At 36.3% G+C, this 23573-nt stretch overlaps 1 protein-coding gene across 3 annotated transcripts in view; it reads right to left on the reverse strand.

Moving 5' to 3' along the window:
- Nucleotides 1–1392: 1392 nt before the first annotated feature.
- LOC140795872 (DNA polymerase eta) overlaps nt 1393–23573 on the reverse strand; it is a 31813-nt gene continuing 9632 nt past the window's right edge. For 2 of the 3 annotated variants that reach the window (XM_073148635.1, XM_073148637.1), the window contains exons 8-14: nt 22281–22404; nt 15659–15772; nt 15289–15480; nt 4184–4298; nt 3957–4123; nt 2313–2406; nt 1393–2232 (exon numbers count right to left, since the gene is read on the reverse strand). In XM_073148635.1, the coding sequence (XP_073004736.1) occupies nt 1976–2232; nt 2313–2406; nt 3957–4123; nt 4184–4298; nt 15289–15480; nt 15659–15772; nt 22281–22404 (1063 nt within the window). In that variant the 3' untranslated portion in view covers nt 1393–1975. The remainder of the gene's footprint in view (nt 2233–2312; nt 2407–3956; nt 4124–4183; nt 4299–15288; nt 15481–15658; nt 15773–22280; nt 22405–23573) is intronic. The other variant, XM_073148636.1, reaches the window with a different exon arrangement.

Raw genomic sequence — 23573 nt, forward strand, 5'->3', positions numbered from 1 at the left:
AGAAGAGGTAAAACATGAGGGGTTTAGAGTCCCATGGTGGTGAGATTTATTTTAGTGTTAGGATTTGGATAAAAGAAGGGGAGGACAAGGGGTCGAAGAAGAGGGCATTTTAATATATAATCTAGTCATATGCTAGGCACGTGTCAATTTTCTTTTAGAAACCCTAATGACAAACTAAAAGCACTTATTTGATAATTTTGTAGCTGCAGAGTGGGAGAAGAAAAAATTATTATACTAGTATTGATATGAGTTATTATTTACTTGCTATTCTAGTATTATAGATTAAGCATTCTTTCACTTGTAGAATAAGAATTACTTTTTTTTAGAATAAGTCTCTTTATACTGATAAAATAACTAAACAAACACTTAGGCTTATACTGATATAGTAATTCCTATTTCTCTCTCCTCTCACTTTAAAACTACCAAATTATTCTTTAAAAAAATTTATATAGTTGTCCTGTCATTATATTATTATACTATCTCTTTCTCTCAAAGTCACATCAAGCATACCCTCATCGTATTATATTTTGTCTTTCTCAAATGTCGCATCAAATGTACTCTCAATTTATCGGCATTGTCTATATAAATTATTATTATTTTTAAATATATGAAAAAATTTATCCCCAGTGCAAAATAATATTTGCATTGTATAGTAAAAAGCTTGCACAACCTATATAAATATAATGCATATTTATATATGTAAAAAAATTTGTCCACAATGCAAGTAAATATATCTGCACTATATGATAAAAAGCCTGAATTGCCTATGTAATTATACATTATATTTAAATATGCCAAAAAAAAAATTCAAGGTACAAGAAAATAAAGTAACACTGCATAGTAAAAATCTCGCACTGTCTCTATAAGTTTGCATTAAATTTATATATGGAAAAAAAATTTATCCCCGGTGCAAAAAACCATATCCATGCTGTCCCGCACTATCTATATAAATCTACATTACATTTAAATATACAAAAAATTATCCACAGTACAAAATAATGTCTACATTATATAGTAAAATTGCATGGTAAACAACCCGCACTTTTTTCATAATAACTTACACAAGTAAAGATTAATTAAATTATTATTTATGTATTAGTACTTCTTTTTATCCACTGAGTATATTGGTCAATATAAAACATCACCAATTTGTAGTACAATTTCACTATTCTATTTCACTGTAATTTTAATTTTATATCACATCAAATATAATTATTACTCTTTATACTAATATACAACTAAATATTAGAATAGTTTCTACCTATATTAGCTCTCTATCTTCTAGTATAAAAAATTAAAATAGTTCTTCTAGAATTGGCGTTAAGTGAAAGCAGCCTAAGGACAGGATGCATTATTCAGGATTAATTTGACAGAAGCTTCTTCACAAGAAAATGTCAAAACCATGTTAAAGACAGTAAAATAAAAGCTTATCATCTAGCACAAAGAAATATTCTGTACAGATATTTCTGCTGATTTTACAGTTACATAAAGTAAATGCCTTTTACGCTACTTAAATTTCTAAGTTTGATACAAAATTTACAACTACTGGAATACATAACAAGGAGGAACAATAAATCTCCTGCCATAAACGTCAACTCCTTGGCCGATGCCTAAAGTTTTAAACCCCACTGATCTTGCAACGGTGCATTAGGAATGCAGCATATAGCGGTCCTTGAATGAAACAGAAAATGCATTTTGATGCGTGATCAGCAGCCACATGCTTCAAAGTACTATATATCCATCCTTGAAAGATGCATTCTTTAATGCATTATTATGGAGTCGGTGATTGCACAACTGTTATCATGGGTAAACATAAAGCTAATCGAGTTTACATGTAGACAGGAAACCTTGCATCAGTGTGATCCTTCCTTGTGTTTCAGTTCTCAAGACATCTCAAATGGTCACGTTCACCATTGCCTTTTGGCCATAGTAATATTAGGCTCACCGTTATCTATTTAACAAGGAATGCCAGCCTCTATGACTTTTTCATTGGTGAGAAATAGTGAATGATACTAGAACCTCGTCTATTTATGCTTGTCTGCTTGGATGCATGAAACCAACCACGTACTTCTTTTTGAATCTCCAATGGCAGCTCATCAATTACAGATGGATCAATATCCGCAATACTGAAAGTCCATTGATCACATTGTTCTGAAGCTCGATGCTGAACGTTACCGTCTGAAGGAGTCCCTTCTTGCTCCATTGAATTCACTTTTGAAACTTTGTCACATCCTGAATTAGTGTTTCTCATAAGTCGTATCAGAAGTAATAAAAACACTAGATCAACAGAGATGGTAGAGAACCATTCTAACCTGAATGAACTTGACCAAGACTATCAAATGATCTTTTTCTGGTCGAGAAAGAGGAGTCCCTAGAAGGAAAAAACTTCAAAATGGAATAAGGTTCCTACAAAACAAATTATAACAGTTAGATGAAGCAACATAGAGATCGAACAAGATATGTCTTAGAGAGGCAAATGCTAGCAAGTAAAAATCAAAAACTAAATGTGTCTCATGATTACTGTGAATTCCAAGTAGAGATGTTTACAGACCACAGAGCTAGACAATACCTGTAAACACAGTTCTACACTGCTTGCTTAGTTCTACTTAATCCTTTTATATGTTTGATGCTAGGGTGTCGAGTTTCCTTCTGTTAAAATCCCATTAAGAGAATGGAAAACCAAAAGACAGAAAGGCTGAGAACAAATTACATATGCATGTCAAATAGGCCATCAATCTACCAAACAAAAGCTTTTAATTATGACAAACAGATACCTGTTAATGTCACCCAAATTATGGGTATATTATGGCCTGAAAGGTGGATAAGAGAGTGAAGACTACCAGTTATTATATACAAGAAAATAATATATCTTATTGACCGCTGCATCTCCTCTTTTAGCCAGCAAACTGAAAAGGAGCAGTCAAGCTCCTTCTGTCGTTTTGACATTTTGGCAGAAGATAAACCACTATTAATGACAGGCATACAGGAGATATGCACCATCGAAACATGTTAGGAAGAACACACATAGAAGTCCAAGTATTTTCATACAACAATGTAGTCCACTAGGTCTTTTGAACCTATATTATTTTGCCACTACATGGAATTTTCCATATAAAAGGAGTGGCAATTTTGCTGACTGTATTGGGCTATGCTTTGATATGAGTCTACTTTGGCTAGAAAGGGGACCCGGCCTTCACTCTCCAACAGAATAGGGTCCAAACAGATGCATCTGATAGAAAATGGTGCAAACATGATAAATTAATTGCAATTGGTCACTGGGTGAGTTCTATATAAGCTAAAGCATATCAGAACCTACTGTTTGAAGTGGACAGTAGAAATATTTCAAAGGGCTTAAAAGTGATGTTATTCTCCAGGATTGACTAAAGCTGCATTATAGCAAAGACAGATAAACTACTATTGTGAAAATAGACAGCAATCAGAAAACCTTTAGGAGAGGTCAGTCATAAGATCTATGAGTACATCTGAAAGCAGGGTGCAAAAGTGATGAAAGAAAAGAACGAATATAAAAGGAAAGTTGCAACCAGCCCAGAAGATGCCCATTCTGGCTTAAGCAGACAGTGGGAAAGAAGAGAGGAAACATGCTAACGAACAATTTTATTCCAGCTTATTGAATAACCAGGCTGCTAGGTGTATTGCAGCTCAGTCTTCAAAAGGATCAACAAATATGTGGCAACAAACCAGAAAGTGCAAGTCACCTGTCCTCTTCCTTGAAGTGCACAAGTCGCATCACCAATAGCAACATTTTCAGTATTTTCTAAATCAAATCCATTTTCAACTCTCCATTCAGATATAAACATCCATACATTAGAAACTGATGAAAGCAAGCAGGAAAATGGTGATTTAAAGTCCTGAGTGTATGAGAAAGAAATAAAAGCTAGGAAAAACATCATGGAATATGACACTTGTCGATAAAATGCATGTTGATGAAGGAAAACCTTATTTCTCATTTTTCCTTGTGATGCTCCACTTATGTTAATGTCAGTGGATATTCCTTGATCAGCAATGGTTTTGTGATCTTCGACCACTTTCTCTTCAGACGCAAACGGACAGCCTTTCCCTTTTTGAGTTGATATCATGTAGCCATCATTTTCTAAATGAGCATCTGACATGAAATCAGTCAAAATGTAGTAGCATAAGGTATGGAAAAGTAAGGTAAGAGTACCATTTCCTGTAGTTAGAGGAATGTCGTTTAGTACGAGTGAGTCGTACTCGTAACCTTCTGATGAAGTGGATGGCGAATCGTTACAATGAAGAAATCTTAAAATAGAGCTTCTTCCCTACAATACATAATGTAAACCATATAAAAGATGTCAAGAAGTTCAATCACGACCTTACAAGTATAAAAATGTCTATGCCAAAGTTTAAGAATACACAATGGGAGAAATTAAATGAAGAATGATTGGCACACAGAAAATAATACTTTAAAAGAAGCATATTAGAGAACTACATAGTGTAAGGAAGGATCTGGCACCATATTTAAACAAAATAATTAGCACTTTATCCAGAAATGCTCAGAAATTAGAGAAGACATGAAAAATACAACTGCATTCAATTTGCCAAGTGATAAAAAATTTCTAAGATAATGATTTTAAGTGAAGTGCAGCACTACATGTCCCATGTGTCGCATACCATCTTGACAGCTTGACATCATTGCAATTGGGATAGATGAGCGAATAATTTGTAGTTCAATGTGCCTCTGAATACATGGGAATGGATGGCATTTCATTGATTTACAGGGACACACGAGATATGTTGCCCAAAGCAGCACATGGAGCAGATTGTTCTCAACTTCTCATGTGTCTTTTAATCTTATAAGGTCACCAGACATGTGTTCCTGAAATATAGGAAACCTGTCACCTGATCTGCACTGCATGTATCCCTTGTAGTGTTCCTTATATGGAAATCAGAGGCCATGTAGTTATTACATATGAATGGCCATTCTTACATGCATATGGCAATTATGTCTATTCGCGTTGAGTCCTGCACATTTCTTGAAACTGTGAGACAAGTAGAGCACTCATGAAAGATGTATTGGGGATATTGTGATACATTTAGTTAGGGTATTTTTTTAGTTGTTTATTTTTATTAAAATAAAATTCTTGTATGTCGCGTTCGAACGGCCTTTGCGAACGCCGCATCAGGTTCACAAAAACAAAGAATGCAAAATGTGCGTCACGCAGTCAGGCGCGTTCGAACACCTGCATCGCGTTAGCTTATATAGAGAACGTCTTTTGTGCTTTCGAATGCGATCGAGCGCGTTCGAACGTGATCGGCGGGATTCCACTAGGATTAGAGTTAATTATTGTTATTAGGAATTATTAGCTAGCCTCTATAAAGATGTGGATGGGAGCTAAATTTATTATGCTATTAGATTATTGATTTCTTTTCTCCTATCTTCTCTTTCTTCTCTCTACCCTAATCTCCCTTCTCCCTCTTCACCAACCTACCACCTCTACTAATGGCAAGGTCTCTCCTAACTTCTAATCTACCTTGTCTGTCGAGTCCTCCCTTTTCTTTGGGATCTTGACCACTTCTTCCCATTTGTCTTTATTCTTAACAACATCCACCATCCACCCTCATCTCCATTATCATCCATAACCCTAACATCCACTCCACCCGTCACTACCACCATCATCCGCACTATATCGTGTTTTCATCCCAGTTACAGTTCGAATCTGCAAAGGGCGTAAATACGAAAATCGTAGATCAGGGAGTTACGGATCGATTCCAGCTAGTTTCATAATTTTCTGACTACAGGAGAATATTTAGTGAATATTTTTCCTCTGTTGCGCGGACTAGTTCCTGTAATAAATTCAGATCTTGAAGGAATTATTTCGTACCCTATCACATCGGTGCGCGGTGAGAAGCAAGGGGGACTTGCCCTCAAAACTCTTCAACTCGCGGGAGCACAGTCGAGTTCAGATCTAGAATGATCTGAATGTAAGTGCAAGTTTATATGAAGGTAGCCTCGAAAGTTAGCATTCTAATGGATCTAGTTTCACACGAATCCGACATTTGGATGAAAAGTTATAAATGAAGCAATGAAGAAAGGTCGAAGTAGGGCAGAATAGTAAATATCCGATGTTACGACGGTTGTCGGAGGGTGGTGGACGGCCAGGGATGGTGGTGGATGACCGTAAGGTAGGATGGTTGCGGGAGGAGATGGCTACGGTTTGGATGCTTGAAAGGGTTCTACGGTTATGATCTACTCCTATGAAAATAAAGACAATATAATAGCTACGATAAAATGGTAAATACAAGATAAATAAACTTAACTCAATATTCATTCAATACTTTCATTCAATGATAATCAATTAGGGCTGCACATCACATATTTATAGAGGCTAACCCTAGACCGATTTTTATTAAGATTTGCCTTAACCCTAGACCGACTTTTATCAATTAGGGCTGCACTTCAAACATCGTCGATCTTCTCCAAGTGGTTCTATAATATTTGAACGACTTCTAAATATTTGCAGAATATTTTTTTAAAACTGCGCAGAAGTTAATTGAACTGAACTTAGCTAATTAAATAAACTCTAATCTACTTAGAGTCTAACTAAACTAAATAAAAAGAATAAATAAGATAACTAGACTTGATCCTTCGAACCGAATATCCCTATGATGTGAGCCAATCTGACCCGAATCGCATCAACGTCCATGGAGACTTAATGCTAGAAATGATGAGGGCCATGAACCAACATCATGAACAACTCGTCTAGCTTCTCACCCCATTGGCCGCTGCTTGGACAGAAGTGACCAACCGAGACCACGCCCAAACACCGCAACCAAGGCATTCAACATTGGTTCCAACCGTTCTAGCACCACCACCGACCCCTCAAGCTCCTTTTATTCCTCCCTACCAGAATATGGAGCCCTTGCTGCCCTATCCAGGAGTGGCTAGAGCAGCAAACACAACCTTACAAGAACCAACCAATGACAGGCACGAGAATTGGTTCAGTTTGGAGAACTTCAATAAATATGATGATTGGCCAGAGGAGCAAGACCTAGAACCACATGAGGTAAAAATGAACAGAAATTATTAAAGAATGGGGCAGCATCCACCCCCGGTCAGACCTAGGCGGGAGTTTGATTCGAATGGCAATCATGGGATCCAAAGCCGAACGGTTGGCTAGATTTTCCGAACAGTGGAGATTCAGTTGATTGGTTATATCAAGCAAAGCAATTCTTTGCTTTTCAAAGGACGTTGAAGGGTCAAAAAGTGATGTTAGCAAGTTTTCATTTGGAAGGATCAGCCCGTCATTGGTACCAAGCTGCCGTCGCGCACCGAAACTTGGATCGGTGGGCGACATTTAATGTCAGCCTCACTAAATGGTTTGGAGCAGCAGGTTATGAGGAATTTGATGCTCTTCTCACTAAGACGGTTCAGCGAATTATCATACTTGCATATCAAGAAGATTCCGATCGAATCAACACTCCACACTTCCACCTTAGTCGAATGTACTTTTGAAGAGTACTTTCATATCGAGGCTGCGGAGAGAAATCCAAGCGAATGTCCAAGCGCTTCGACTACGGACTTTGATAGAGGCCTATGAAGATGTCATACTCATAGAGAAGAAGCATAGGGGCTCTGAAGTCAGATGAGGACTGATGGACTCAGTCGATATGCGAGGTAACCGGTTCGGCCAAACCCAACGACAAAAAACTTTTCTGCTGGATCAAAGATGGCTACTATTAGTTTTGGACTGAGGCCACCCCTTTTGACCTCAGCTGACATAAAATAAGGGGCTAGACCTACTGTTCAACACCTGCCCAGGTGGAGTAGAGATGAACCGAAGATCTATGTCTTAGATGTGATGAACGCTTTACACCCGGACACCGGTATGCAAAAGTGATGGGAAGCATAATATTGATTGCTACATATGAAGAGGTAGAGGAGTATGTTGTTACTGCTGAGGAAGAAGAGTTCAGATGAGACAATGGAAGAGTACGTGGTAGAAGAAATGCAAGCCGAAATTTCTATGCACGCGTAGTCGGGAGCCATTGCACCAAAGACACTTCAAGTGACGGGCTGATCAAGAAGCATTGTTTACACACCCTTATCGATTCAGGGAGTACGCATAACTTCTTGGACAAGAGGTTAGTGAAGAAAATTGGGTCAAAGGTGGAACCTACTACTGAGATCGAAGTGGCAAGCAGCGATGACATAAGGCTAAGGACGAACAGGTTATGCCGTAGGGTAGAGATTCTTGTCCAAGGTAATGTACAAAACCAGATTACAAATGAGGCGGTCAAACAAGGCATCAAAGGAAGAGCTAGAGGAAGAAATAGGCGAAACATTTAGTCGTTGGCGTAAGGACCGACGAAGGCGTGTAGGAGCTACAATTGGGTTATGGTTAGCCTTCACGACTTCACACCTTGAGGTGAGGAAAGCGTGGTGGTATGTCACGAACCAGCCATGGGGGCAAACCTAACTCTAATTGAGTTTGGATGGTCAGGGGCATTTGCATCTTTTCCACTAGCTAATTATCGACTTCCCCCTTTTTCCCACATCCATCTTAGCCATCTTACCATGTTCCATAACCCTAACCCTAGTTGTATATCTATTTTCCATCAATCACGTCCATCCAGCATTTCCTAACCTTTGGTCATTGTATTAACCCGTAACTTTCGATCTAGCCTCCAAACGACGAGATCTCGGGTGCGTTGGATTCCTTAAACTTCCAAAGGAACAACATATCTAAATCTTAGGTCATTTCGACAAATAGATCGACCACAATTGCCTTCGCAAACTCCGTCTTCAGTTCTATCCAGAATTGCCTTTCAGAAAGTTCGATCATCTCTGAGGGTAATCGTAACATTTCCTTTGAGATTCAAAGAAGAGAGTGACATGATCCTGTGGCCCAAATGACATAGAACAACACCTCATGTCAGCCAGTATGTTCCCATGCTGACAATATTTAAAACCTTGGCTAGGATAAAGCAATAGTTTACATGGAACAATGGAAGATTAACATCTGACAAAGCACTATCCTAACCTATAGAGATGTAGCATTTAGTTGCATTTTTGAAAGAGTTTTCCACCTATCAGGACACTTTCATTCTCCAGGCGAAGTCAATGCCCACCTAACACGGTTAAAGTTTGGTCTAGTTCTTGATTTGGTTGTAAAGAACCTCTCCTATGACTAAATTGTTTAAGAACATATTCTTAATCCTTCCGGTACAAAGCTCCCATTCAGGCTCAAAAAGTGGTGCCTTCCAAAATCCTCACTGCCGAGCAAAAGCTTTAATACAAAATTTGCTTTAACTAATTGTGCCTACAAATTGGCTTAACAAATACCTTATAATATCGAAATGAGCAAGCAATCGCTGGAGACAACCTTTCGAAGGTTGCTAGTGGTTCGTGTCCACCATCCACAAATCTATTGGTTAAACTGACATAATCCTTAGGATGGAGAACAGTAGCTACTATTAGTGAGCGATAATGTAAGCTTTATTACAAACTTTTGGGTTTTCAAGTTTACTTATTTACCCCTAAATCCCAAAAGAAATGACAACTAAGTCTAGGAATTCAGAAATCTGGATCCATCCATTTCTGCCCAAAGGAAGGTATTCGTGTAACCCAGTATGGTCCTCTTTGTTCCTTCTTGAATATCTATGAACATATGTATACAGATCTCAATCAAGCTTCGAAGAATCAGAATTGGGATTGACTTCTTGAAAAAATGACATGTGTGCCGTATCGGCCAAATTGGATCGAATCAGACTATTTTTAATTACATAGAATTCTAAATATTATTTAAAAATGTATCAAAATTTCTAAAAAAAATTTAAAAAAATAATAATTACTCACATATGAAGCCTAGAATCTAAATAAATACTTACTCAAAACTGCCGCAAAAGAAGAGATAGAAAATGGAAGAAACAAAAAGAAAAAACAGTGAAAGAGAGGAAAAAAATAAGGGAAGAAATAACCATGGTAGAGAGAGAGAGAAATAGTGAAAGCGAGACACAGAGAGAGAAAAATAGTGAAAGAGATAAAGAGAGAAATAGTGAAAGAGAGGAGGAAGTCTAGATTGGGATCAGCCAATCCCACCCGATCCCAGTCAATTGATTGGGATCGGGATCGGGATTAGGATCCTATCCTTCGAACCATGGTCTCAATCTTCCTAGTGAAGAACAATAAAAAAATCTTAACAAAAGAGCCAAAATACGAATTTAATCTACAGCATTGAAAAAGCAATAAAAATCCAAATGTAATGTACCATAAAGCCTTGTGATCAGAAGAAACCTTGTGGTTTAAAAAGCATCCTTATCAGCTAAATTTTCATTTATATATGTTAACAGTTTCATTTAAATTTTGATGTGGATTAATCCCCTCATAATATAAGGTTGAAGATTGAAAACTCGAGTTCAATCAAAAGCAACCAAAGTGAAAAAAAAAGGTCTTGAATCGTTAAGCAACCTAATTGAAATTAACTTATTGGGCCAAAAACAAGAGGAGATTCTGAACCTTCAAGCTAAATTAGTCAAAGCTAAACTCATTGAGAAAAATTACCGACATATATGAATTGTATTATATTATCAGTTATAATTTCTTGGTTTGTGTACCAATATTTAAGAATTGACTCCTAACTTCAAATAACATGATGTAGTAAAATAATGTGGCACAATGCCAGCTTCTAAGCATTTGCATTATTGTATATAGCTTACTAACTAGATCTAAACAAAGAAAAACTGTCATATTCGTGAGAAGACCTATTAACATTCTAATACTTAAATGTTAAGCATGTCTTTCAAGATTTCATGATAATTAGTTCATTAGTAATTGCCATATGATGTAGGACCATAGCTCCTGTACCAAACTAATGTAGGATTATATAGCTTGCACTAATATTTGTCCAAGGTGAATGGCAAAATCACCAATGTGGTGATTGCAATATTGCATAATGCAAACCGATGCAAAATTTTATTTTGAAAAATGTATATTGAAACTAGATAAAAACAACCTTGATTTTTGATACCATCTTAAACCACATTTTAAATCTCCATCCATTGTGTTAGTGCAATTATTTTGTAATGCCAAATTCGTGGACAAAAACACTTGCACTTGAGGTGTACCTATGAAAGCATGGATACGAATATGACACGATACAAATATGCTGATACCAAGGTTCGAAAAATCAGAATAGGGATCGACCTTACGAAAAAAGTCGAATCGACCGGATCAGCCATATCAGTCGCCTAAATCGGATCAGACTTTTTAATTATGTAAAATTTTAAATATTTATTTAAAAATGCATGAAAACTTCTAAAAATTTAGAAAAAAAATTTACCAAAAATAAAAATAAAGAAAGAAAGAAAGACTATGGTGTAATGAAAATTAAAAAGAAGAGATTAGAAAGAGAGTGACCGAAAGAAAACCAAACAAAAAAAAAAAATAACCATAGTGCAGTGAAGAAGAAGAAAAAGGGTGAGTGGAAAAAATGAAAAAAACTAAGAAAAAGATAAAAATAAATAAATTAAAAAATTATATACCGGAGTTCGTTGGAGTTTACCGGAGTTTACCAAAGCTAGATCTTTCCGTAAGAGAAACAATGGTTATATGATAAGGAGAGAAAAAGAGAAAAAGTGAAAGAGAGAGAGAGAAAAAGAGAGAGTAAGAAGAAAGAGTGGAAGAGAGAAAGAGAGCGGGAGTTCGAATTGAGTCTGGATCGGGATCAGGCTTAGCCAATTTGGATCGGGATTAGTTGATCCAACGAACCATGGCTGATACAATAAATCTTGAAAATTAAAGATACAATACGCATATGTTACGTGGCTCATAAAAGTATATTTGTATGTTTGCACATATATATTAGTGTACTTGAACTTGCATCTTTTTTAAAATGAGAATTTATAAATTATTGTCAAAGTGTGATAGTTTATATTACTTACATGATCGATTTACCAATTAAAAAGAACCACCATTCATACAAAAGGCCTTGTAGATTACAAAGTATATTACTATCTAAGATATAAGATAAATAAGGAATTCCAATTCATAGATCATAATAAATTAAAACTATAACACACTTTCCAAATTAAGCCTCCTAGAAATGCATAAAGCATGCCTCTTATTAAAAATAAAACCTTCTAGATATAATAATTCTCCTTCACTTGGGCTCACATCAGTTGGAATCATGAAAGTCTCAAAGAAGTGCCTACAAAGTATCTGAGAAGTATTAGAAATATTTGTTTTATTTTAAAAAAATTGGGATACTTTATAAAGTATGTAATACGTATCCAAGTATCATATCTAAGGTATCGATACCAGATATGTCAAGATGACGAAAGTATCCATGGTTCTTAGGGTTGTACTAATAAGCAAGGTTCGAAAAATCAGGATCGGGATCAGCATTCCGAAAAAACAATACATATCGATCGGATACAGCCGTATCAATTGCCTGAATTGAATCGGACTTTTTAATTACGTAAAATTCCAAATATAATTTAAAAATGCTGGAAAACTTCTAAAAATTTAGAAAAATTTTTACCAAAAATAAGAAAATAAAGAAAGAAAAACTATAAAGCATTGAAAACTTAAAAAAAAGAAGAGATTATAAAGAGAGTGAGTGGAAGAAAATCAACTAAAAAAAAGGAAAACCATGGTGCAGTGAAGAAGAAAAGAGAAGAAAAAGGAAGAGAGTGAAAGAAATGAAAAAAATTAAGAGAGAAATAAAGAAATAAATTAAAAAATTATATACGGGAGTTCATTAGAGTTCGCTAGAGTTAGATCTGCATCACTAGAGTTCTCCGTAAGAAAAACAATGGTTATATGGTAAGGAGAGAAAAAGAGAAAGGAAGAGTGGAAGAGAGAATGAGTGAAAGAGAGAAAAAAAAAGAGTTCGGATTAGGCCTAGATCGGGATCGGCCAATCCGGCAAACCATGCTAATTAGTACTTAATATATGGTCAAGACATCCTATAAAAGATCAAATGGTGCAAAGAAGTAGAAATTCAAAGTGAAAAGAAAACAAATTAAGCAGCTACTTTAGACTTGGTTATAAGCACAAAGGATATGTTCGAACTGCCTCACAGATTTGGCGAGAGTCACTTATAGTATATAAGTTGGGTTCGAGCTACTCACAGAACTGAAACAGGAAAGTCATTCCGTCTCAAACAGAAGTTCCCTTCAGGGGATTCACCTAGTACAAAGCAGAGATGTTCCTCACATTCTATATAAGAAACTCATTGGTATCCACAAGATATCCATTGATCCATCTAGTCCAAGAGTTCTCGGATAACTCAAGGAGCTTACTTTCTACCAAAAGTGAGAAGTTGATTTTCTTCCAAGTATGAGTGCTTCTCCACTTCCACGTATATCTTGAAGCACTTCGGAGGAGCTGAACTACCATCAATCACACATCTTTAACATCCCAAGGAACTGAGAAGTAATCCACGTCGGGTTGAAATCAACGGAGGCAATCTATTGTCACAGGATAGATTATCGTGACGACTGCAAGAAAATAGACATTTTAATACTTAGTCATCAGTGTGTCTAGAGGGACTTGTAAGTCAATCTTGTTTCTACAACTTAAGTGAAATTGATTGGTCCATGTGTGGCCTTATCTGTGGTTTTCTCCTCTCTACAGTGAGGGAGGTTATTCCACTTTAGAAAAATTCATGGTCTTATTATTGTGTTGTTTTGTGTATCTTTCAGACCTACTAGTTTTGCATTCTCTTTCAACCCCAGAATTTAATTGATATCAGAGCTTGATTGTATGGATTCAGGATTTTTCACGTTGGATAAGAATTGAAGTTGGATTTGTTGATTGGCCTTGTGGTGTTTCTCTTAGAGAGGGCTTACAATATAAATCTTGTGTCTTCTCTTTTCATCTCTTCTTTGCTTTGTTATTATCATGCAATATCTGACTGTGCACAACAACAAATGTGTAAATAGCATCTTGACAAGCATTCATGTTGAATCCTTTTTAATGTTTCCTTCATTTTCTGACCTTTACTTGTCTTTGACATCTTTCATTCTTGTAGATATGCCCAGTGCATACTTGGTTGGCAAGTAGTTAGCTTTTCTTTCTTTTCTTTTTTTTTTGTCTCATTTCTTCTCTGTTCTTAATTAGCTTCTTCTCTTCTTCTCCTCTATGTTCAATAAGTATGTGATGATAGCATTGGATTGGTTTTGAGGAATAGATGGAAAATGTCCATGTGGTGAAAATGAATAATCTCCAATATTCCCAAATATATTTGACAGGTGTATGCTAAATATAACAACCACTGTTGGAATAATTTAACTAGTAACAATGATACAGTTTAATAGTATTTAAGTTATTCTTTCTAGGATGACTGTATTTAAGTTATTAAATGGCTACAGTACTGCATGCAGCACATGGCAAATGTGAAACTACTAATTAGTTGTTAATACCATATGCCATTTGATAACCGCTAAGGTACAAAATTAATTAGTACCTGCATCAGGATTTGATTTGAGGTAAATTAGAAATTTGTTTCGGCAAAGACTGCTAGTGTGAGTTTGCATAAAATTAAATTTAAAAGAAATATATTCTATTATGCATTTGCAGGTCAGTCCCTTGAAAGATCTTTGGTAGGGCTCTCAATTGTATCTTGGTGTGCGCAAACTTGGGAGTCTGCTTGTAGTATCTTGGAGAAAGTACTTGTTTGAACTCTTAAATGGAGAGGGAAAATAATTGTCTTGAAAGGGCAATTGGTTCGCCACACATTGTAAGAAAGGATATGACTAAGACAGTTCATAATGGACTAATAAGTGTTTTGTAGACAAGAGTTGATGTAGACCCTAGGGCACTCATCTAATGGCTTAAGGTTATGGGCTGGATTGGGTTCCATGGTTGTGTCATACTCCCCTTCACTAGAATTAGAACTCCCTTGTCTCCCCAAAAAATATTTTGCTAGAAAAAGCTTAACAAAAGGCTTTCACATTTTCATATGACAATGACCCAAATAGTACCAGTATTGATAAATCATAAAATCATCTCAATAGTACAATGCAAACAAATGAAGATGACATGATCATAGAATCAACTACTAGTGAAGATAAAATTTGTAATCAAATAAGAGACCATATGAAATTAAAATTCAAACTAAGCTACTAATCTTTCGAACTAAACTTATTCCAACGTGGAGACCTACAACGAGGGGCAAACATGCTAAGGTTAAGTGCAAGGCGCCGAAGAATAAGACAAAACTATATGAATTAAATTTTTCTGCCGAAAGAAACAACTTCATGAAGAAAGAACATAGTATACTATAAGCTGAGTGAACTAAAACATACATTTGGTATATCTGATATTTTACTTGCTGTAACTGAAAGAGACGTAATGCCCCATGAAATATTTTGTGAACCCAAAAAATCGTGAAGGCCAGAATCAAATAGTTTTGTTGCATCTTCTTGAATTTTTAAAGTACCATAGCGCAATGGACAAGATTTTGAAGGGAACTTCCAATGAAAGTCTATGACATTTTCCTGCCAAAGGAAAAGAGGATGTCAGACACAACTTTTTAGTTATTTATATAGTGAGATATCTGCATCGCAAACAAGAACACCCAAAGCACATGCAAATGAACATGTATTTAAGAATTAATCTTCTCTTCAAAAGCTACAGGAACGATTTATATAAACAACCAAGTAACTGATTAAGTACCTTAAATGCGCTAGCATGAAGGGTCAGTGTATGAGCAACCCGCTTGTTCTGGTTCAAGTCAACCTGGAGACGTTCACTCAGTTCTTCACATAGTTGATTTAGCCAATTTCTAACCTACAGCACCCAAATAGCATGTCTTATCAGAAAAGCACAAGAAACCTATTAAGTAATGAGCTAAATAATCAAATATATATATAGAAGTATGTGCAAACTATGTCACATTTCTCTTGCTGATAAAAAAATCCGAACTTATGTTTGTAGAACTAATCATAAAAAAGTTAGGGGCGTTAATTATATGACATATGGCTTTGCTGTAAAATCAATATATTCTCACTTTTTACACAAGATAGATTACAACCTGTTAATTCAAATGCAAGAAATTAACAATTGGAAAAGGAAAAACAAAAAAAGAAAAATCAATTTTCACATCATCTTGTTCATTATTTCAGCTAGGAATCACCAAAAATCATATATCAATATATTTGCCTTATCACCTAGAGAAATTCCTAATTCATTACATTAAAGCTAAATAAGGGCATATTTGGTTGATAGAAATTGTAAGAAGAAAGTTTGGAAGTTTAAGTTTCTAGAAAAGTCACATCTAAGAACTAGTTATGACTTATTAGTGTATAGAAATTGGAGGAAGAATGTTTGGAAATTTAAGTTTCTAGAAAAGTCACTTCTACGAACTAGTTATGACTTATTAGTATCTGGCAAAAATTGGAAGCGTTTAGCAGAATGAGAAATTCTTGTAATTATTATTGTCAGATGCAATATATGGGGTTGGGAAGTGTCACTCTCTCTACTTACAATGAAAGTGCAAGTGCAACGAGTCAAAAATAAGAAGGTTTGGTGGTTTTGGGGAAGTAGACAATCATTTCTCAATCCAAACCAACCATGTTGACGGGTACTTATTGTGCTGACGATATGTCAACATATGGCACGGGGGTGGGGGTGTTTCAAAACAACTCAAAAGGAGGTTAGAGCAGATTTAGAGAAGGATAGAGCTGCAGTAGGATAGGGCTGCAGTACGAGACTAGGACTGTGAGTTGCTGCCCTTGCAATCATTACATCAAGTAGGCCATCAAAGAAAACGCTCTCTCTAAGTAGATCAGTAGATCACAAAATAACTCATGATCCACATCATTTAAGTGATGGATATGCCAAGAAATTAGTACAATCTGTGAATACCTCTTCTAAAAATGATCTACCAGTTTTCTTCTCCATGGCAATGGCTAGAGCATGAGGGCAGCTAGAGCACCGTTTGGTATCTCCACCATGGTGAGTGCACGAACATATTTTTTCTTGTTCTCTCTCTCTCTCTCTCTCTCTCTCTCTCTCTCTCTCTCTCTCTCTCTCTCTCTCTCTTTTTATCTCTCTGTATTTATCTCCCCATCTCCACACTTTTACTTCCTTTCTTGTTGTCCGCCAAGTAATAATTTTTGGCGGTAAGACTTATAAGCAGGTGTGGTAGCGACAAAAAAAAAAACTTGTGCTTTAACTATGAAGAGAAGTTCGCTCATGTCTTCGAGAACCAATGCAAAGGAGAGGTGAGAGAGATATAGGTGTGGAGAGAGAGAATGAGCAATTGTAGAGAGAGAGTAGTGAGAGAGAGAGAATGAAACTCGTCCAAAAGAAATAATGTTGAAGAGAGAAGAGTAAGAAAGTCATCGGAGAGAGTGATGGGAAATGGAAGAAACCAAAAAAAAAAAAAAGAGAAAAGAAAGAAAATAGCCTTACTTGAGGTCGCCAAAGAGTGATGTCATTGGATCACTGTTGGAGGAGCTTGTTGGATGTCAACTTCCCCAAATTTGTGCCAGAGGACCTCGCCACGGAGGAGTTTGAGAAAGAGAGAGAGAAAGAGATGAAGGTGCATGAGAGGGAGACTGGGGAGTCAGATCCAAATGTGATCTAACCTATTTAACTAATTGGCTCATATTAAGTCCTTGCGGCTGAAACAGGTCCAATACAACATAGTTTTGGCCAGATTAGCCCAAATTGACCCAAAACTAATCACCTAAGTGATATTCAGATGGGATAGAGATCGATTGGAACTCTTTTCTATGGCAATAATTCAATGGCATGATTTGTGCTGACTCACACCAACCATACTGACAATCCATGGTTTCAACTACCACCGATGTTTTAAAAATTGGCCTTGGCGGCCGCCATGGTGGGGAGGCAAGCCAACTGCCCCGCAGACAGCCCAGGTGGCCTCGGCTTGCGCGTGGCGATCTGCCAAGGCACATGGCGGGCCGAGCGGCCCGCTAAATTGTTTTGCGGGAGAGCCCAACAATATTGGATTTGATTCGATATCGGGTCGGATCTTCAGCTTAACCCATTACCCGTTTAAAAAAACTAACCCCATTATTTTCTCTCCTCACTCTCGATCTCTCGGAGCCCTAAAAATCGCCTCCCTCGACCTCGTATCCAGTCTCCCTCTCTCGATCTCTCCAAGGCTCCGAGCGGCGCTAGCAAGCAAGCAACCGGGCAAAGTCTTCCCTTTCATAGCTTCGAGCAGCAACCGGCAAAGCGGCAACTCTGAGGTATCCCTTTAGATGATCCTTCCCCGCCAAGATTTTTTTTTTCTTCCCCTTTCTCCTTCTCTTTCTCCCTTTCACCGCCGGCTTTGCTTTCTATGTTCTTCACTGCTACAGTACTTAACACTTAATTAACAATTTACCGTAGTAGCAAAAGGGTTTGATTAATTAACTAAAGAAGCAGGGTTTGATTAATTAACACTTAATCACTGAATCTAAAATAGAAGACAAAACCAATTTAATATCTGCCAATTTTCCTCAAAATATGGTGAACATGATTACCAAAATTTAGCACCAATAAAGAAAGAATTAATAATAGGAAATTTACAATGGTCTGAGGCAAGGTTCCATGTATCAAAATCAAAATTGAGATCGACTATCCGATGAAACGATATATATCAACAGTATATGCCGTCCGTATCAGCCTGTATTTTAAAAAAATTTAGAAAAAATAATAAAAGATATAAATATAAATAATTCATATATAATGTTTAAAAGCTAAAAAATAAATATTATTTTCTCAATGTCTTACTCTCATTTTCTATCGCTCACATTCCCTCCCTCTACACAAATTAAAAAACATTTATTACCCTCTCTCCTACTAACTCTCTCTCCCACTAACTCTCTCGTATCAAACTCTCTCTCCTACTATCTCTCCAATTAAATAAAACTCTCCCTCTCCCTCCCCGTCTCCAACTCCCTCCTCTCTCCCTCTCTAATTCCCTCCACTCTCTCTCTCTCTAGCACGATTACTCTTCCTAATGTGATCCAAGTCTAACCAGATTGAATCACGAGGATATTGGGCTCGATTGATCGAGTCTATTTATTTTTTAACTAATTCATAATGTAAACCTTTAAAGCAAGTCTAATTGAGCCAAGTAAGTCTTTAAAGAAGGTTTAATTAAGTCATAAAAGCATTTAAGGCAAATCCTAATTCGAATCGTATAAGCCTTTAGGGCTAGTCCTAATAGGAATTATTGGACCCCACCTATATATATATATATATAGGGGTTGAACTTTTTTGTTAAATCATTCAAGTATTGAAAAATTATTTTAACCTTAAATTTATCTTCATCACCACCATCGCCCATCATCTTCCTCACCATCACCACCACCATCACCACCACCATCATCCCTCCTTTCATCCTCTCCATCTACCATCATTGACTCGAATCGAAGCCTACACTCCCTTGTTGTGAATTAACTCTAATCGGTCTGTAACAATTTGGTATTATAACTATCATTATCCTTGTACCAGATGACAACCACACTAGGGATAGCTACAAGAGTAACTATGGAGACTTCTACGTCTAGGAGTCCACCACCGGCGACGACTAGCTCACTACTCGATAACACAATTCCACCACCAGAATCGCCAACCCCACCACCATCATCCCTTCTTTCATCCTCTTCATCTACCATCATTGACTCGAATTGAAGCCTACACTCTTTTGTTGTGAATCAACTCTAATCGGTCCGTAATAATTTGGTATTAAAGCCATTGTTATCCTTGTACCATATGACAACCACATAAGGGATAGTTGCAAGAGTAACTACGGGGACTTCTACTTCTAGGAGTCCACCACCGGTGACGACTAGCCCACTACTTGATAACACAATTCCATCGCCAAAATTGCCGACCCCACCACCATTGACAACTCAGCCAGAGGTGTTCCAGTTCTTGCAATCAATACAAGCATTCATGGTAGAGATGGTGTGCACTACTTATGAACTCCGTGATAAACAGACTCCACAAGCATAAATAGAAAGGGACACTACAGCTCGCGGGCCGATGAGCGCTGAACCAATTGAAGAAGAGGATACCCTAGGATTTCGGGTGAACCCATCCCTTGAGCGTGCACACCAATGGCCAACCCCACTAGGTTTAGGTGCACAAGATAGAGTTCGACGCACTAAAACCAAGGTTCGTTGGATCAATCAATCTCGATCAGGATCGGCCGATCTGGATACCAATCAAATGGCTGGGATCAGCCAAGATTAGCCGATTTTGATTAAACTGGGCTACATCCATTATGGATTTGACCCGGATCCGCCTCGGGGACATCAATTATTGATGTCCTTAAGCTAGAACACTCTCTTTCTCTCTTTACTCTTTTCTTCACTCTTTCTCTCACTCCTTTCTTCTTTTTCTTTCACCCTCTCTCTCTTTCTAACGGAGAGATCTAGCTCCGACGAACTTAGACAAACTCCGACAAATTCCAATATTTAATTTTTTAATTTTATTAAATTTTTTCTCTAAGTTTTTTAATTTCTTTTACTCTGTCTCTGTTTCTTCTCTCTTTCTTCTTCTCCTTCAACTACATAATTTCACTTTTTTTTTATTTTCTTTCACTCTCACTAATCTCTTCTTCTTTTTGGTAAAAGTCAAGAAATTTTTTTTCTTTTGATTTCTTCTCTCTAATCTCTTCTTTTTCTTCTCTTTAATGATTTTTTTCCACATAATAACTCTCCAAAATCCAAATTTTTCTTTGCTGAATTTACTAAAATTGTGAGTAAATATTTGTTGAATTATTTAATTTTCTAAAATTATGATTAAATATTTGCTAAATTATTTAATTTGCTGAAATTGAAATTAAATATCTGCTGAATTATTTAATTTGCTGAAATTGTGATTAAATATCTGCTGAATTATTTAATTTGCTAAAATTGAGATTACATATTTGCTGAATTTTTTTTAATTTGCTGAAATTGTATTTTATTTTTTCTGAATTATTTAATTTGCTAATTTTAATTTTATGAATTATAATTTATATTTTAAATTTGATATTTGTTTAGATTTATATTAAAATTAAAATGGCTCCAAAATAAAAGTCACAAGATAGCGACATTAGCTGTGAACATTGCATTGCTCTGCTAAGACAAAAAGCGTATCAAATACAATTGGTGTGAAAATAAAATAAGTGACAATATTAGCCGTTTGAAGAAACATTTAGCTGGAAAACAAAAAATGTAGTAACTTGCACTCAAATTAGTTTGGAAATTAAAAGATAAATATTGGCTTATCTAATAGGCAAAAAGGAGAAATGCATAAAGAAAAGAGTCAATGATTCGTCAAGAATTAATGCATGACTATGAAAATATTGATAATGATAGCAGTGAGCAGAATGGAGATGATGAAGAGGAGAAACAGAGGAGGAAGACAATGAAAGAAAGCAGTAATACACAAAGAGATGAAGAATAAAAAGAAACAGTAGTGAACTTAGTGATATCTTTCAAAGATCTAGATCAGTTCATATGTAGTGAGAAAGAGAATATAAATATAGAGGTAGGTGAAGGTTATTATTTGGGGTTGTTACAAACTCTAGTCGGTCCATTATCTTTTGATGAAATCTTTCGACGAAGATCCAACTCCATTGACCTCCTGCAACTTTAGATATGCTATTTTTTTTCTTTATTCCCTCTCCAACGAGCTCCCTACCGTCTCTTTCTCTCTCTTACTCTCCTCTCTTTCTGTCTTTCTTTCTTACTATCCTCCCTCCCTTTCTCCCTTTCTCCCTTTCTCTCTCCCAATTTGTTTAGCTGATACGGCCAATCCCAAGCTAAAACCAATCATTGGACTAATTTCAACCCTAGATCGGGATGGCCGTTTTGGCCAATCCTACAAAGGATTGACCGAAACTAGCTTCCATGATCTGAACTAAAATCTGACTATAATAAAGATTATCATAGTTGTAAGCTCTTAAAAACCAAATAGATTATAGTGCCATGAATTTATATCTAATATCGTATTCTCCAGCACACCTCAAAGAATGGCTTATGTAGGCATACTAACTTTGACTATATCTTTAGTCGTGTACTACATTAAAAATTGAGTTAACCCAATTGAAAATGTAACAAAAAATATACACTTATATGATGAGCATGAATGTTGCCCTAACTAAGCAAACATGTTTCAATTATGAACTAGGAAGCAGGAGTACAATTATCAACATGAATTTTAAATGCTAGAGTCAGTTGGCTTCCAAATTAACATAGCTTCAATATCATTTAAGTGGCACATAACTATGCTTTACTAGCAAATTGTAAAGGCTTGCCACAATATTTAAAAGAGAAGACCGTACAGAAACTGTCGTCCTCAATGCTTGTGGTCCTGGAAATGTCTTTCCACAGCCATGGCTCTTAGGTAGAAGACGATCTTTGACTTCTTCACCACAAAAACCTCTTGCAATCTTCCATAACCATGTGCTAAAATGGAAAATAGAGGATCAACTCTATGGTAGATTCACCATCTTCAAAGTACATTGTATAGATCATTACCAACTAGATGACATCATAGTCACTTCAATTCCTATAGAACTTTGTAAAAACCTGATGACTAAGCAAGATGAAAGTTGGTTTTTACTCAGCTATCACCAAGATGTAGAAAACAAAAACAACACATTTAGTAATTGCAAGGAAATTGATATTTTCTTTTAGAAAAGCTCATTAAGGTAAAAGAAAAAAAATTAGTTAATCAAAAGGCATATAAAAAGAGATTCATCCTATTGTTGAGGGGAACGTAAAAGAGGAGCATGCATCAGAATGAGGCCCCCTAGAGAGGAAATGGAATAACAGATTTTTGATAGTCTCTACCGTCAGCTTGACTTCACACCAACTCTCCTCTTCCCTTGTTCTAACAGTCACTAAAGCAAGGTTGTGCAATAATATAATGCACAAGAATATAGCTTTGATACTAAACTAATAAAGGACCATACTCCAAAATCAAATTTGACCTAGAATAGATATCAAGAAGACTTGGACCACAAAGGAAAATGCACAGAGGATAGCAAATAGAGATAAAAATATTGTCCAGAATGTTACTGCAGCAGATTTTATTTTTCTCAATAGGTGTTTAGCTGGCGAAAAAATTAGGTTGGCTGTTCTGGGCTTTTTGATGCATGTTCTGATCCCCAGGCACAATACACTCTTAATCCAATAGATGGAGTTCAACTATGGTTTGGATCACGGGGCAATATTATACATGTCAAGTTGGCCTTAATGCAGGAGGTTGCAGAAAATGGATTTGTAAGATCTAACATTTGGTAACTATATTAGAAATTAGGGTTTTGAAGCTATAGGTTTAAGTTTTAGTGTCTTAAAGATATCCAGATACCATATCCGACATGCTTCACAGAGGTTCACAGAGATCTCAATATTTGCAATAAGGTTGATCAGATAGAGAAATATAAGCCAGACTGTGTCTATTGGATATACAAGCAATGAAGGTAATAGGCCCAGTTGACAAACTGTGCTAGAATGAGAAAGTCTTATTGCATGTTCCCGAATAAATTAAATCATACATGTTATTCATGCTCATAAAAAGAACATATAGAACAATATTCTCATTTGATTGTTATTTTCATAAGAATTACCAA

Source organism: Typha latifolia, chromosome 10 (assembly GCF_019914945.1).
Source record: "Typha latifolia isolate L0001 chromosome 10, TyphaL0001v2, whole genome shotgun sequence".
In the NCBI taxonomy this organism is placed as follows: domain Eukaryota; kingdom Viridiplantae; phylum Streptophyta; class Magnoliopsida; order Poales; family Typhaceae; genus Typha; species Typha latifolia.